This window comes from Myotis brandtii, unplaced genomic scaffold (assembly GCF_000412655.1).
Source record: "Myotis brandtii unplaced genomic scaffold, ASM41265v1 scaffold269, whole genome shotgun sequence".
In the NCBI taxonomy this organism is placed as follows: domain Eukaryota; kingdom Metazoa; phylum Chordata; class Mammalia; order Chiroptera; family Vespertilionidae; genus Myotis; species Myotis brandtii.
This window is the reverse complement of record NW_005360226.1, coordinates 214120-229409: the sequence shown is the minus strand read 5'-3', so window position 1 is coordinate 229409 and position 15290 is coordinate 214120. Positions and strand designations below refer to the sequence as shown.

General features: G+C 39.7%; 1 protein-coding gene across 3 annotated transcripts in view; it reads right to left on the bottom strand.

Moving 5' to 3' along the window:
- Positions 1 to 15290, bottom strand: part of NSUN6 (NOP2/Sun domain family, member 6) — a 60085-nt gene that overhangs the window by 10748 nt on the left and 34047 nt on the right. For all 3 annotated transcript variants that reach the window (XM_005868439.2, XM_005868437.2, XM_014541391.1), the window contains 2 exons: positions 14028 to 14172; positions 1725 to 1873 (listed from right to left, as the gene is read on the bottom strand). In XM_005868439.2, coding sequence (XP_005868501.1) covers positions 1725 to 1873; positions 14028 to 14172 — 294 coding nt within the window. The remainder of the gene's footprint in view (positions 1 to 1724; positions 1874 to 14027; positions 14173 to 15290) is intronic.

The following is a 15290-nucleotide window of genomic DNA, read 5'->3' as shown; positions in this document are numbered from 1 at the left end:
TGTGCACTCCATCCACTATGTTTATAGCTATGCTCGCTATCATTGCTTGCCAGTCTTCTTCCGAGTCTTAACCCAATCCGAGAGGTGGCCGCTGATTTACATGCTCTATCATTTAAAAAATAAAAAAGGGAATTTTCCAGAAGCCGGTCTATCCTTGCTGCTTGACACAGTCGCTGCAGGGAAAAAACATCTGCACAGCATATGTTTCAAGGGACCTGGCATATATGGCATACTGCTCTTAATATGTTTGCTCCCCTTCTTGGCGCTATGTGTTTTAACCAAGGTCACCTCTCCGAGAAAGGTTGTTTCCCCAGGTAGGGATTTTTCCCTGATGTTAGGGAGGGAATAAAACCCCTTAACCAAGTGCCAGGCGGGTAGTTAATCACTTTAACTAAGAACAATCACGCTTAAGCTACATAATCTTTACTCCCTGGAATGGAGATAAGAAATGCCCTAACCTTTGGAATAGAAATTGATAGGATTAAAATCAACTGGTATAAATACAGATATAACAAGACAATAAGACACAGGACCTGGCTGGAGATCCTGGCTAGAACCAGGCGAGAGAACCCAACCATGCTGATCAACTGAACGCTGCCTCCGAGTCATTCCTTCTTTGCCGACTCCGTCCACACCTTTGGGAACCTATGTGTTTATAATTAAGGCCTGAGTAAAAATAATGAAGTAATCCTTGATCAAATGCTATCTATATTTTGTGAAATCTATTGTATCATTTTTGCAAGACTGAGAGAAATTCTCAAATATTCTATCTGGACTTCTTCTGAAACGTACTGGTGACCAGTTAAATTTGCAAAGTTTTTATGGTTCTCCTATCTCCTACACTGGACACTGTCACTTCCCATTTTTATTTCTTTTGGACTTCTCACTTTTACAATTTTTTTTTAATTTTTCAATTACAGTTGACATAACAATATTGTATTAGACAGTTACATAAATGGACTTCCCACTTTTTAAAAAAATTTGCTATCTAAGATGATCCAGGAAACCTATTAAAAAGAGTAACTGGTTTTATATATAATTATTCACATCAAGTAGTAAGTAATCCTGGAACATTTTAAAGATAAAGCAGAATGTTGGAAACTCATTGCATCTGAGTGAAGAAATTCTATTACCTGGCAGAAATAGTGAAGTCAACATAAAGGAAAGCTCCCTGTACTTAAAACTAGCCCTTCTCTGTCCTTTTGTGTGTGGTAAAATATACATAACAAATTTAACATATTAATAATCACGCTTAAGTATACAATTCAGTGGCATTAAGTACATTCACACTGCTGGGCAATCATCACCATTATCTAAATTCAGATTTTTTTCATCATCTTAAACTTAAACTCTGTACCCATTAAACAATGACTCCTTATTCCTTCATATCTCCAGCCCCTGGTGACCACTAGTCTCTATGAATTTGCCTATTCTAAGTTACCTTATATAAATGGAATCATATAATATTTGTCTTTTATGTCTGGCGTAATGTTTTCAAAGTCCATCCATGTGGCAGCATGTATCAGGACTTCATTCCTTTGTAAGGCTGAATAATATTGCACTGTATGTATACCACATTTTGCTTATTTACCTGTTGATGGACACTTCAGTGGTTTCCACATTTGGTTATTGTGAATAATGCTGCTATGAACACCGCTTTCAATCGTTTAAACATCAAACCAGTGAAGGCCAACTTTCTTTCACAGCAAAGTATCATCACATACCACAGTAAAGAGTTTTCGCTGTAATGGTTGATATGATGTCACTTCCTTCAAAGTCCAAGAACAAGCCATGTTTGGTCTCTGCCCCAGGCCACTGCAGGGTGCATCAAGAAGAATTCGGTCAAAGGATTCTGGTAAGAATGGGGGCTCTCCTATAAAGAGAATTATAAACATATTTGTATCTGCCCTACTGGTCTACAATAAAAAAATTCCTGAGACAGAGCAATTATCAGGAATTTAAAATCAGTCTGGAATAGAAAGTAGAAAAAAAATTACTCCCCTCCATCAAGTACCTGATGAAAGTAATTCTGACTTATATTCAATATATATCTGACTTTATAAAAAGGTTAAAAATGGGATTATTACAATTGAGGGTTATTCTGTTGATACAGTGTAAACCAAGACCTGAGCAAACATGTATCCCCAATGTCAGAAGCCACAATTCATGACAGCTAAGACCTGGAATGAATTCAAGTCATTCTGAGAGCCGATACTTCTCGTGGTAATCCCCACTGCAGACAGCACCAGAAAAATAGCACACCTATCAGTTCCAGTCAAGCATACTAATTGTGTGGTTTCTCGGGCTCCTTGCTCTGCAGCCATCAGCAAGGCTATGCTCTACAACGAGATAACAGCTCCCTAATCCCAATCTTTCACAGGTTTCCCTCTGTATTCATTTAAGTAATTTTCTCCACTCTAACTTCTGATCTATTTAGTGTTACTGGAGCAAGTCATAAAAACCAGTCTGCTTATATATTTACTAAAGGCCCAATGCACAAAATCATGCAAGAGTAGGCCTTCCTTCCCTCTAGCACCCAGGACCCAGGCTTCCCTCTGGCACCCAGGACCTGGGCGGGACCCGGGCTTCCCTTGCAGCTTTTGCTTCGTCCAGAAAAATGTCCAGTCTAATTTTCATATTATGCTTTTATTATTATAGATTATAGAAGATGCTAGCTAACTGCAAGCAAGATAATGCTGCTGACTGCTATTACACAAAGCTAGCTGATTTCCTACAGTACCCACAGCATCGTTCTGCTTTTCTTTGATTGCAAAACTGTCAGACACAAGCTCTTATTAACTCATCTCCATCTATAACTATCCTTGCTTTCTTACCTACTGTCTCAGAAAATGTATCTTTTCAATGTAAACAATTATTTTCAAGGTTTTTGATATATACTGATACACATCCTCTAGAAAAACTATACCAGTTTACATTTCTAGATGATGAGTATATTTGTCTTCCCCAAATCCTCATCAGAGTTGACAATTATTGCCCAGCGGGTGTGGCTCAGTGGTTGAGCATTGACCTATAAACTTGGAGGTGAAGATTCAATTTGTGGTCATGGCACATTCCTGGATTGCCAGCACAATACGCAGTGTGTGTGTGTGGGGGAAGGAGGCAGCCAATCGATGATTCTCTCTCATCATTGATGTTTCTATCTCTCTCTCCCTTTCTCTCTCTGAAATCAATAAAAACCTATTTTTTAAAAAAAAGGTTGACAATTATTTTATTGGCCATTTGTATATTTTCTGTATATGGTCACATTCCTTATTTTTGCCCTTTTTCCACTGAGATTGTTGTATCTTCCTTTATTAATTAGAAGAGTCCTTTGTATATTAAGAATATTAACCTCTCCTCTAAGTTTTTGGATTTTTTTATAAATATAATTGTTGAATATTAAATATATCCTTTTCCTTGTTGAGTTTTATCTTTTCTTTCATGCTTTAAAATCTTCTCCATTAGTGCAATTAATAAATGTTCACCTTTATGTGCTTCTAGTTATTTTCAGTTTAATTCTTTACAGTAAACTCCTTAATCCATCTTCAAATTACTTTTGTGTACATCAAACATATCAAACTCACAGCCAGCGAGCCACATGCCTTATTTAAATGAGGTGTACATACATCCCCCTACCCTCCAAAATAATTTGTCGCAGATCAATTTATTAACTAATTTATTCTTTCTTCCAGGTTTGAAATGCTTCTTTTATCATATACTAAATTCTTGTACGTATAGGGACCCATTTCAAAGGCTTTTGTTTTGCCTCAAATTTGCTAGCTATGAATCTCTATTTTCTGAGCTCCAAATCTACCCTTCTCTCCTCTGCTGTGTGACTGAGGTGGGAACTGTAAACAATTCTCCCGTGGTTTCTGGCTTCCTTTCAAGATTCACAAGTAGGAGACAGAGTGATAGAGGGTGGGAAGATGAGAGACAAGAAGTACAGAATGGACTTTCTCCTTCCTGTTTGCGTACTACTCCTGTCAAAAGCATCCCAACTACAGCCCTTTACCTTGGCAGCAGCAGTTCCTAGCTTCTTCCATTAACACAATAAGCGCCCTGTCAGTCACCGGTGACTGACACTATACTTTCTGTCCAGAAGACAAAACAGGCTGGGCGCTTAACGTGTTAAGTATCAGACCTTCCTCAGAGGTCTCAGTCCAGCTCCATGACACTGCCTGCTTTGAGTCCTAAGGAAAGAGCAGCAGCTGGGTAGTATCCACTTCCTTAGAGTTTTTAATTCCAGCTCCGTGGAGCCTCTTCTCTGAGCTTTTTGGTTCTAATGAGCAAACCTCCTCCCTTTGTTTCTCCTGCCTCTATCAGTGGTTCTCAACCTTCCTAATGCCGCGACCCTTTAATACAGTTCCTCATGTTGTGGTGACCCCCAACCATAAAATTATTTCCGTTGCTACTTCATAACTGTAATTTTGTTACTGTTATGAATCGTAATGTAAATATCTGATATGCAGGATGTATTTTCATTGTTCGCAACCCACAGGTTGAGAACCGCTGCTTGCCTAAGTGGTCTCCTTTTGCTTTTTCAGCTCTCCCACATTGATTTAACTGACTCTTTATACTGTGTATACCAAACTGTTTCTCTTTAGTGTGGCTTTATACTAAATTCTTTTAATTGAAATACCTTATATAGTTTTATTTTGAATCCTGTGGCCAGATGAATTCCCCTAAAACACAGCTCTCAACAAGTTATTTATTCCTCTGACATTAATAAAAAAAAATTTGTTAGTTTCATAGCTACCTAACACTGTGAAATAAACTCCTGAGATTAACAAAGAAAGACTATTAATAATATGGCCTTATCTATTTCTCCAGCCGCATTTCTCTGTATTCTCCCATATTCACCAATGTTAAAAACAAAGCAAAACAGAACAGTGCTTTGTTACCAAGATGCATGAACTTTGCTATGTTTATGCCTCTGCTAATTCTCACCTGCGATGTCCCCTGCACTCATTTCCTTTTGACAAAATACTACATACCCTTTTAAGGCCTGTCAAATGCCACCTCCTCCTCTAACTCTTTTTCTATTGTCCCTATGAGAAATAAACATTCTGACTTCATTTGATATCTTTCAGATGCACAGTCTTAAATTATAGTCACGTGTTCAGGTCTTATTCCCCCAACCCCAGACACTAAAAATCTGCAAGCCCACAGAATACTTTTGTGTGAACTAGAACTAAGGCACCCCTTCCTCTGGATTAACACAGTCCTGCACACAATGACAGAGCACAGGCCAGATTTCAGCCCCCACTAACCCCTCAGCCTGGTGCACTTGCACAGGACACAACTATACACTGTGGCCCTCAGGGTGGGAGCAATGCCTAGTCACTGAACTCACTCTTCCTAATAAGTACAATTTTAATAGAAGGTACTGGATGACTATAAAATATTAAATTAAGAAATTCATAAAAATATTCTAAACCTGTCTTAGATCAGACTGAAAAATCACCAAAATACTCTCCAAATGCACCTGGTCCAAGTGAAATTTCTCTTACTCAAACCTAGAAAGGCATGGGATAAACTTGTAAGGCTTATGTACTGCAAGAGTCCCAGCATTTTTGTTTCATAAACCTTTTTCTCATAATATAAATTGGAACTACCTTTAGAGATTTGTAAAGCTGCACTGTTTTGGGATGGTATATACCAGTGATGGCAAACCTTTTGAGCTCGGCGTGTCAGCATTTTGAAAAACCCTAACTTAACTCTGGTGCCGTGTCACATATAGAAATTTTTTGATATTTGAAACCATAGTAAAACAAAGATTTATATTTTTGATATTTATTTTATATATTTAAATGCCATTTAACAAAAAAAAATCAACCAAAAAAATGAGTTCGTGTGTCACCTCTGACACATGTGTCATAGGTTCGCCATCACTGGTATATACCGTAATTCAGGAGCAATATTTTTGTTAAAAATAAATGAAATTGAGATAACTTTTGGAATGAGGACATGAGGAGTTCCACAACCTTTTCTCCAGTGAAATAGCCATAACTGGTAAAAATTATAATAAACAAAAACCACCATTTAAAGTCTCTGGAAAATGTCCAGGACATATATCAAATGAAGAAACACTTATTCAAGAAAATATACTACATCTCAGCAAGAATAGTGAGAAACTATGGCTGAGCCACAACCCACATTCACTCCTTTGTCCCAACTGCCTCTCTTCATCCTGAAGCTCAGAATCAAAGAAGATCCACTTCACTTGGGTGCAGCCAAGGACACATGGCACCCTCTCTCCCTCAGCTCCCAGTCAAGGATTGTGGTATCTCACCTGGAAGGGCAGGTCTACCAGCATTTCTCACCTTCCCTCCCTCTCAAGTCCCTGCAGAGGCTCAACTCTAGGTAAGAGCACCTGAAAACTCTGAGGCTGCCTTCCTCCACCAGCCCCAATACATAGGCACAGAAGCTGAGAACTGTAAAGCCCCAACCGCCCTCACCCCAATTCATTGCTCGTGAAGAAGTTCCACAGTAGGAAAGGCAAGCTGAGAAAAATCAGAGGATGATGACCCAACCCAGTACTGTGCTGCTCATTCATCAGGTGTCACTCCAAGAAAAATAGGTCACTCGCTATCTTGCCCTCATCTCTGGAACAGTGGGCCAGAGGTTTTGCCAAAGGGGAGAAATAGCAAGTAAAAACAGAGTTCAGGTATTTCCCCAAGTGAACTGACTTTATTTTAACCACAATGGTGGGAAGTTTAAGCCTGAGGGTTGATTACTCTGGAAAATCATGGAGATTGTGGTGGTAAGCAATTAAGAGGAGGCTGGCAGCTCCATGAGAGCAGTAAGCTAAACCACAGACCTGCCGGAAGTTTACCTGAGAACTAAGAAATGAGACAGCTAAGAAGAGCTCTCCTGGGGAGAGAACAAATCTCAAAAACTGGCTTCAAAGATTATGTATGCAAAGGGCACCAAATTTGTTGGATCAAGATGGTGAAACAATTTATGCCCCAGAGCACTACTGAAAACAACAGCATAATCAACCTGAAATTAGCGAAGGCTAATATAGCATCTGAATAATAACTGAAGCAGACAGTTTAACACAAAGACCAGGGAAAGAGACAGTAAAGAGAGCCCTCATACCCCCTCGCCAGTTTTGCTCAGTGGATAGAGCTTCAGCCTGTGGAGTGAAAGGTTCCGGGTTTGATTCCATCAAGGGCATATACCTGGGTTGCAGGCTCGATCCCTAGTAGGGGGCGTGTAGAAGGAGGAAGCCGATCAATGATTCTCTCTCATCATTGATGTTTCTATCTATCTTTCCCTTCATCTCTGAAATCAATAAAAATATATTTTTAAAAATCAACTATCATTATTCCACCACCACAGTGATAATTACTGTTTTTAGGGAAAAAAGAAGAACCCTCATAAAACTATTATCATCCCAGGATTACTGTGTACATGCAATATACAATTTACTAAAACAACCAGCCATCACAGTAAACAATAACCACAAGCCTAGGGAGGAGTGATTTGTATCTAGAGTTGGTGCAACTTATTACCCAGTTTTCAACAACAGCAACTTATGAGCTATGCAAAGAAACATGAAAGTGTGACCCAACACAACAGAAACTATCATTGAGAGGGTATAGATAGCAGACTTAGCAAAGACTTTAAAACAGCCAATAAAAAATATGTTCAAAGAATTAAATAAAAAGAAACTATGCTTCAGGAGGCAAAGGAACACATAGCAATGATGTCTCACCAAATAAAACACATCAATAAATAAAAATTACAAAAAAACAAAACAAATGGAAGTTCTGGAATTGAATGTATAATTACAAATGACAAATTCACTAGAGGGGCTCAATTATAGACCTCAGCTAACAGAAAAAAGAATCAATGTATTTGAAGATAGAAGAGTAGAAATTATGCAATCTGAAGATCATAGACAATAGAAGAAAAATGAACATAGCTTCAGAGGTATGTGTGACACCATTAAGTGCACCAATATAAACACAATAAGAGCACCAGAAAAGGAGAGACAAAAACTAGAAAAATATTTGAAAAAAATGATCATGATGCTCCACAAATTTTAAGTAGGACAAATGCAGAAAGATCAGCTATCAGACACATCATACTAAAAATTTTGAAAGTTAAAGGCAAAGAAAAAATATCTTTAAAGCCGCAAGAGATATATGTTGAAATGATAATATTTTGGACATAGGGAAGTAAATATAACATACTATTAAAATTTTAAAAATATAAAGGTGCAAGAGAAAAATGACTCTCATATACTAGGGAACCACAATAAGATTAAAAGATGTTTTCTCATCAGAAGAATGAAAACCAAAAGGCAGTGGGATGATGTATTCAAAGTACAAAGAGATTATCTTTTTAAAATAAAGGTGAAATAGATACTCCCAGATAAACAAAAACCTAGAGAATTGTTGCTAGAAACCTGCTTATAAGAAATACTTTTAAAAGTTCTTCAAATTGAAAGGAACTGAACTAGAGTGTAATTTGAGTCCATATGAAAATACAAAGAACACACGTAAAGGTAATTATGTAATTATAAAAAACAGTATAAATGCATATTCTCTTAATTGATTTAAAAATCAACTGAATAAATATGCATATAATTCCATTGATGGCCCTATATGTAATAAAGGCTATATATGTATATACATATATACACATGTATCATATATCCATATCTATACATATAGTGTGTTATATATTGGCAAATGTAATATATTTGCCAATAACAGCAAAAATGGTGAGTGGAAACAAAGCTGTGTGACTAAAAATTGGGAGGGATATCTCAGTGGGAGCAGTCCCTTCTGAGGAGCAAGGAGTCCAAAACCCACACCAAGCTCCCAAGCCCTGTGCACCAGTTCCAGAAAAAGTAGTCCCCATAACACCTGGCTGTAAATCAGTGGGGATGATACCCAAGTGAAATGGAAGGCTGCTGTTCACGTAGGCATCCTCTTAAAGGGCCCAAGCACACACTTGTCTGCCAACTCACTCGCTCCCAGGCTTATGGACGGTTGTCCCGAAACTAGAAGGGACACATGGAGAAAAATGAAATTGACTAGCTTCGGGACAAGGGCTGGAGAGGCCGGGGTTAAGAAAGCTCCCTCTGGGGATGAAAGTGTTGGTAGGCACATTGCTCCTTTGTTGAGCACAACTCCCATCCAGAGGGCCAGGTGCAGGCAGGTGCCAAGTCAGAGCTCTTCATTACCTGGCTAGCACATTTGTGCCACCCTGGTGATTCCCTGACACCCCTTCCCACCCAACCAGTGTATCCAGTCTGAATATCTTTCAGCAGCTTTTCCACATGAGTGGCCTACTTAGGTTCTTGCTGAGCACTTTCTTAAAATCTCTCAAAGGTCTACAAATTCCAAGCAAGCACTAGCTGGAATTGGCATGCCCTGTATACCTCTTGCTAAGTGCCAAGCCTGACATAAGTGGCAAGCGATCTCAACTTGCATTGTAACTCCTAACTAGTGGCCCAAGCCTGGCAAAATTTGTGACCACCCTTGGCTTAAAACATAGCTTCAACTAAGCATCCACAAGCCCTGCACAAGTGAAAGCTGGCCTTCAGCTCATATCATGGTGCCCACTATAGGGTCACAAAGCCCAGCACTAGTGGCAGCGGAACTTGGTTCACAGCATACCCTCTCCAATACATGCCAAAACCAGTACAAGTGGCAACAAACCACAGATCACTTTGTAGCTCCCACAAGATACCCCAACTGAGCAAAAATGGCAGCTGTCCTTGACATTCACTAGATCCCCTCCCAAGAGGCTCCAGAACCAACAAAGGCAGTGGCTGGCTACAGACTATACAAGACCTCCACCCAACCAGCTCCACAAATGACAGACACACTGCAAGGGAGGAGTCAGCTGACACCAGAGCCCCCACTAAAGTGACTCCTGTTCAGTGGGATTGCCCTGCCCTAGAGCTCATCCCATGTAGCCATGGCCAAATCCATAGGCAGTCAGCCAGAAGGTCAATCCCAACCACTGATATACCAACAGTAATCAAGTCTCAACCACAATAAGAGGGCACATAAAACAGACACAAGGGATAAACCTGGAAATCCGGCTAAGATGACCAGAAAGACTGCACCACTGGGCCTCAAAGGACACCTACAACACAGGCCACTCTGCCAGGAATGCAAGATGTACCAGATCTACTTAATACATAAAAACAAACACAGGAAGTCAGCCAGAATGAGGAGACAAGGAAACACGTCTCAAGTAAAAGAAAAAGAAAAAGACAAAGCTCCAGGAAAAAAAACAACAACAAACACACAACTAAACTAAAAGGACACAAGCAATTTACCAGATGCAGAGTTTAAAACACTGGTCATAAGAATGCTCAATGAACTTAGGGAGGAAATAAATGAACTCAGTAAGAATGTCAACAAAAAGATAGAAACCATAGAAAACAAGCAGTCAGAAATGAAGGCTACAATAACAGAAATGAAGAATACATTAGCAGTGGTTCTCAACCTTCTGGCCCTTTAAATACAGTTCCTCATGTTGTGACCCAACCATAAAATTATTTTTGTTGCTACTTCATAACTGTAATGTTGCTACTGTTATGAATCGTAATGTAAATATCTGATATGCAGGATGGTCTTAGACGACCCCTGTGAAAGGCTCATTCGACCACCAAAGGGGTCGCGACCCACAGGTTGAGAACCGCTGCATTAGAGAGAAGCAACATCAGATTAGATAAAACAGAGGATCTAAACAGAGAACTGGAAGACAAGATAGCAGAACACAGCCAATCAGAAAAGAAAAAAGAAGTTAATAAAATGAGGACAGTTTAACTTCTGGGACAAAATCAAGTGTAACAATACTCACAAAATAGGGGTACCAGTATAAGAAGAAAGAATGCAAGAGATTGAGAATATTTTTGAAGAAATAATGACTGAAAACTTCCCTAACCTGTTGAAGGAAATAAATATACAAGTCCAGAAAATGCAGAATCCCAAAAAGATGAACCAAAGAGGTCCATACCAAGACACATCATAATTAAAATTCCAAAGGTAAAGACAGAGAAAAAAATCTTAAAAGTAGCAAAAGATAAGCAGTCAGTTACCTACAAGAGAACTCCAATAAAAAGGTCAAGTGACTTCTCAGCAGAAACACTGCAGGTCAGAAGGGGTTGGCATTAAATATTCAATATTCAAAATGATGAAATGCAAAGACCTACAACCAAGACTGCTCTATCCAGCAAGGCTATCATTTTAGAATTGAAGGAGTTTCCCAAACAAGAAAAAGCTAAAGTAGTTCATCACTACTAAACCAGTATTATAAGAAATGTTACGGGGACGTGTTTAAATTGGTGACCTAACAACAATTTTAGTGAAGTTAGAGTAATGGATTATTTTGAACTGTCTCCTGTCTAATGGTCATTTTTATGAACGACAGCTTATATACAGGTAAATTGTTGTAGGCAGTTAGACATGAGCAGAGCAAGAGCTATGGGCCAGGACTATGGGCTGGAAGTCACCAGGGCCGAAAGTCCTGGGTGCCTAGCAAAGGACAATTATAGGGTGGGACCTCCCTCCAGGGTGACCTTCCTCTCCTAGCATATCTGTTCATAAGGTTTGGACCAACAGACCTTTCCTCCCTAGAGATAACATCTAGGCCTCAATTGTATTTCAGCTCCAGGCCTGCCGGGAGACGGTCCATCCTTGCTGCTTGACACAGTCGCTGCAGAGAAGAAACATCTGCACAGCATATGTTTCAAGGGACCTGGCATATATGGCATACTGCTCTTAATATGTTTGCTCCCCTTTTTGGCGCTATGTGTTTTAACCAAGGTCACCTCTCTGAGAAAGGTTGTTTCCCCAGGTAAGAATTTTTTCCTGAAGTTAGGGAGGGAATAAAATCCCTTAACTAAGTGCCAGGTGGGTAGTTAATCACTTTAACTAAGAACAATCACGCTTAAGCTACATAATCTTTACTCCCTGGAATGGAGATAAGAAACGCCCTAACCTTTGGAATAGAAATTGATAGGATTAAAATCAACTGGTATAAATACAGATGTAACAAGACAACAGAAGACAGAACCTAGAAACAGAACCTAGCGAGAGAACCTGGCTGAAGAACCTAGAGACAGAACCTAGAGAGAGAACCTAGGGAGAGAACATGGCAAAAGATCCTGGACAGAACCTGGCTACAGAACTTGGCTGGAGAACCTAGACAGAACATGGCAGGAGAACCTGATTAGAACCTGGCGACAGAACCTGACTGGAGATCCGGGCTAGAACCTGGCTGGAGAACCTAGTGAGAGAACATGGCTACACAACCTGGCTGGAGATCCTGGACAGAACTTGGCTGGAGAACCCAGCGACAGATCTTGGCTAGAGATCCTGGCTAGGCTGCTGATCAACTGAAGGCTGTCTCCATGTCATTCCTTCTTCGCCAACTCCGTCCACACCTTTGGGGACCCCTGGACCCGCTGGGGTTGGACCCCAACACAGGCCCAGAAAAGCAACAAAACCAGACAAGCCACCTCAGGACCAGCTACACTGAATAATGACCCCCTGCCCTGATGCAGGCCAATTAATCAGTGGAGACCACAACCTTGAAAGGACACACCTGGAAAGCTACTGAATATTCCATGGAGATCTTCCCTTGGGACCTGCCTAAAATCCCCACCCCTCAAACCCTTAGGACATTGGACCTAAGGAACATGCCCACTCCCACACCTTTCCTTTTCCTTTTCTCTTTTCCTTCCCCCTTTCCATCCCTCCACACGCATTACCATTAGCTTCCCCACTCCCAAGCTCCAAGAGCCCTTCCTTTACTTCTATAAACTTGTTTCCTAAGCCGATTTCTTTAAGGAATTACTTCTTTTACCTCTGTGATTTACCAAGTAAATGTTCTTATGGTTGGAATCTTGGCTCTGAATTTTTCCTAGTCAGAATCCAAGTACCGAGATTGCTGAACCAGGTCTGATCTAACCCCACTGGTCAGACACCTGTTGCCATTCTGCAGCCTACAACAAAACTACAGGGTTAGAAAGAGTATGTTTCCTTTATGTTTCCTTATGGTATTAAAGAGAAAACCACAGTATCAAAATGGCATTGCTTAATGCTAAAAGCCCTTGATACTATGTTCCCCATAGAAAGAGGAGGCAATCTCCAGGATAAAAACCTTTCCCCTTAGGTTCCCAGAAAGAGAAAGAAATGATGTCCTGGCCCCACTCTTCTTCCTATAAAAAAATTCCCCTTGGTAAAACCCTGGGAGCAAGCTTTCAGTTGCTAGATGGTATGTTGCCCAATAATCAACTTAATAAAGCCAATTAGATCTTCAAATTTACTTGAGTTTTGTTTGCTAACAAAGGCAATCTAGATCAGCGGTCGTCAATCTTTCGGACCTCACGGACCACCAGTGGTCCACGACCACTGATCTAGATGATCTGTAAGGGGGCTGGCAAATCAGAGACCACATCCTCAGCTTTTTAATACTCATCTTTAATCAATAAACACTCGGGAAAAAACTAATGCCAGTGAGTTCGTTAAAGTATGCAGTTTTCTCGAGTATTTCATGAAATCAAATCTAAATAAGAGATAGAGATACATAGAGACAAGGTGATTTAATAAATGTAACACTTTTCCCTCCCTTCCCAGCTCCATAGGCCCATTCTTCAAGAAAAATGAAGAAGTAATACAAAATAGCTCAAGAATCATAAAATCGAAAGGCTCGGGAGCTTTCTGAGATGCATTATGAAATAAGACAAATATGTCAAGTATAAAAAGCTTGACCAAGAGGGCAGGGGTGTGGGTGAAGGTGGAAGAGGGTATAGAGGGAATAAATGGTGATGAAAAAAAAGAAGAAAAAAGAGTTTGACCAAGTCTTGGGGGTTGGAATTATTAAAAACTTGATATTCAGGAATGAGATGAAAAGAAAAGGAGATATCTATTAAAGCAAAAAATCTTAGATCCATGCCAAAGTTTCAAGGCCTGTGGATAGTTTGAGGCTAGAACAATGACAGCAAAATCTGCTTGTGTGTAAAAGTCTTTAAAAGATAAAATTTGACTCACCTTCTGTGTCCTTAACCATATCGAGTTTAAGTGCCTTTGTTCCATCAAAGCAAAAAGCCCTAATGGAATGCAGCCCTAATAATAAAGCATTCTGCTTTATTTTTTTAACTTTGTTGGGTAGTTTATCCAGGGCTATTACTTCTCCCTAAAAAAACAAACAAACATAAAGTGTAAACCCAAAGCAATCATAAAAATTATTAAAAATGAGACAGCCACTAACCCTACAACTCAAAGAGTTAGAAAGAGAGCAACAAGAAAAGCCCAGCAAAAGCAGAAGGAAGGAAATAATAAAGATCAGAGCGGAGATAAATGACATAGAGAGCAAAAAAACAATACAAAAGATCTGTGCTGGGCTGCATATCTGGTACTTCGGCCAGACGGGGCACGCCGTACTCTCTGTTCCTAGAACACATAGATAGGAAGGTAGTCACTGTGCTGATACTGTACTATGTCGGGAACAAATTGTGTAAACAAGGCTTTGTAACTAACTTTGTGGTTTTTGCAAATAAAAACACTGTAACTCCTGTAGTCGGCACTGCAGTTCAGCCTCTGCTTCGGCAGGGTGCTGTAACTGTAGTCGCTGGCCAGCTTAATAAAGGCTCCTAAATTTTGATCTGAGTCCCTGGTGGTCGTCTCCGTGGGTCACCCCATTACAGATCAACAAAACTAAGAGCTGGTTCTTTGAAAGGATAAACAAGATTGATGAACCTCTAGCCAGGCTCACCAAGAAGCAAAGAGAGAGGACCCAAATAAACAAAATCAGAAATGAAAGAGGTGAAATAACAACCGATTCCACAGAAATACAAACGATTATGAAAAAATACTATGAACAACTCTATTCCAACAAAATGGACAACCTAGATGAAATGGACATATTCTTAGAAAAATACAAGCTCCCAAAACTCAACCAAGAAGAGTCAAAAAACCTGAATAGATAGATAACTACCAAAGAAATTGAAACAGCGATCAAAAATCTTCCAGCAAACAAAAGCCCTGGTCCGGATGGCTTTACAGGGGTGTTCTACCAAGCATTCAAAGAAGAAAACTAAAACCTATCCTCCTCAGACTATTCCAAAAAATTCAAAAGGAAGGCACACTTTCAAGCTCTTTCTATGAAGCCAGCATTACCCTAATCCCCAAACCAGATAAAGACACCACAAAAAAAGAGAACTACAGGCCAATATCCTTGATGAACATAGATGCTAAAATCCTCAACAAAATCCTAGCAAATCGGATTCAGCAATACATTAGAAAGATCATACA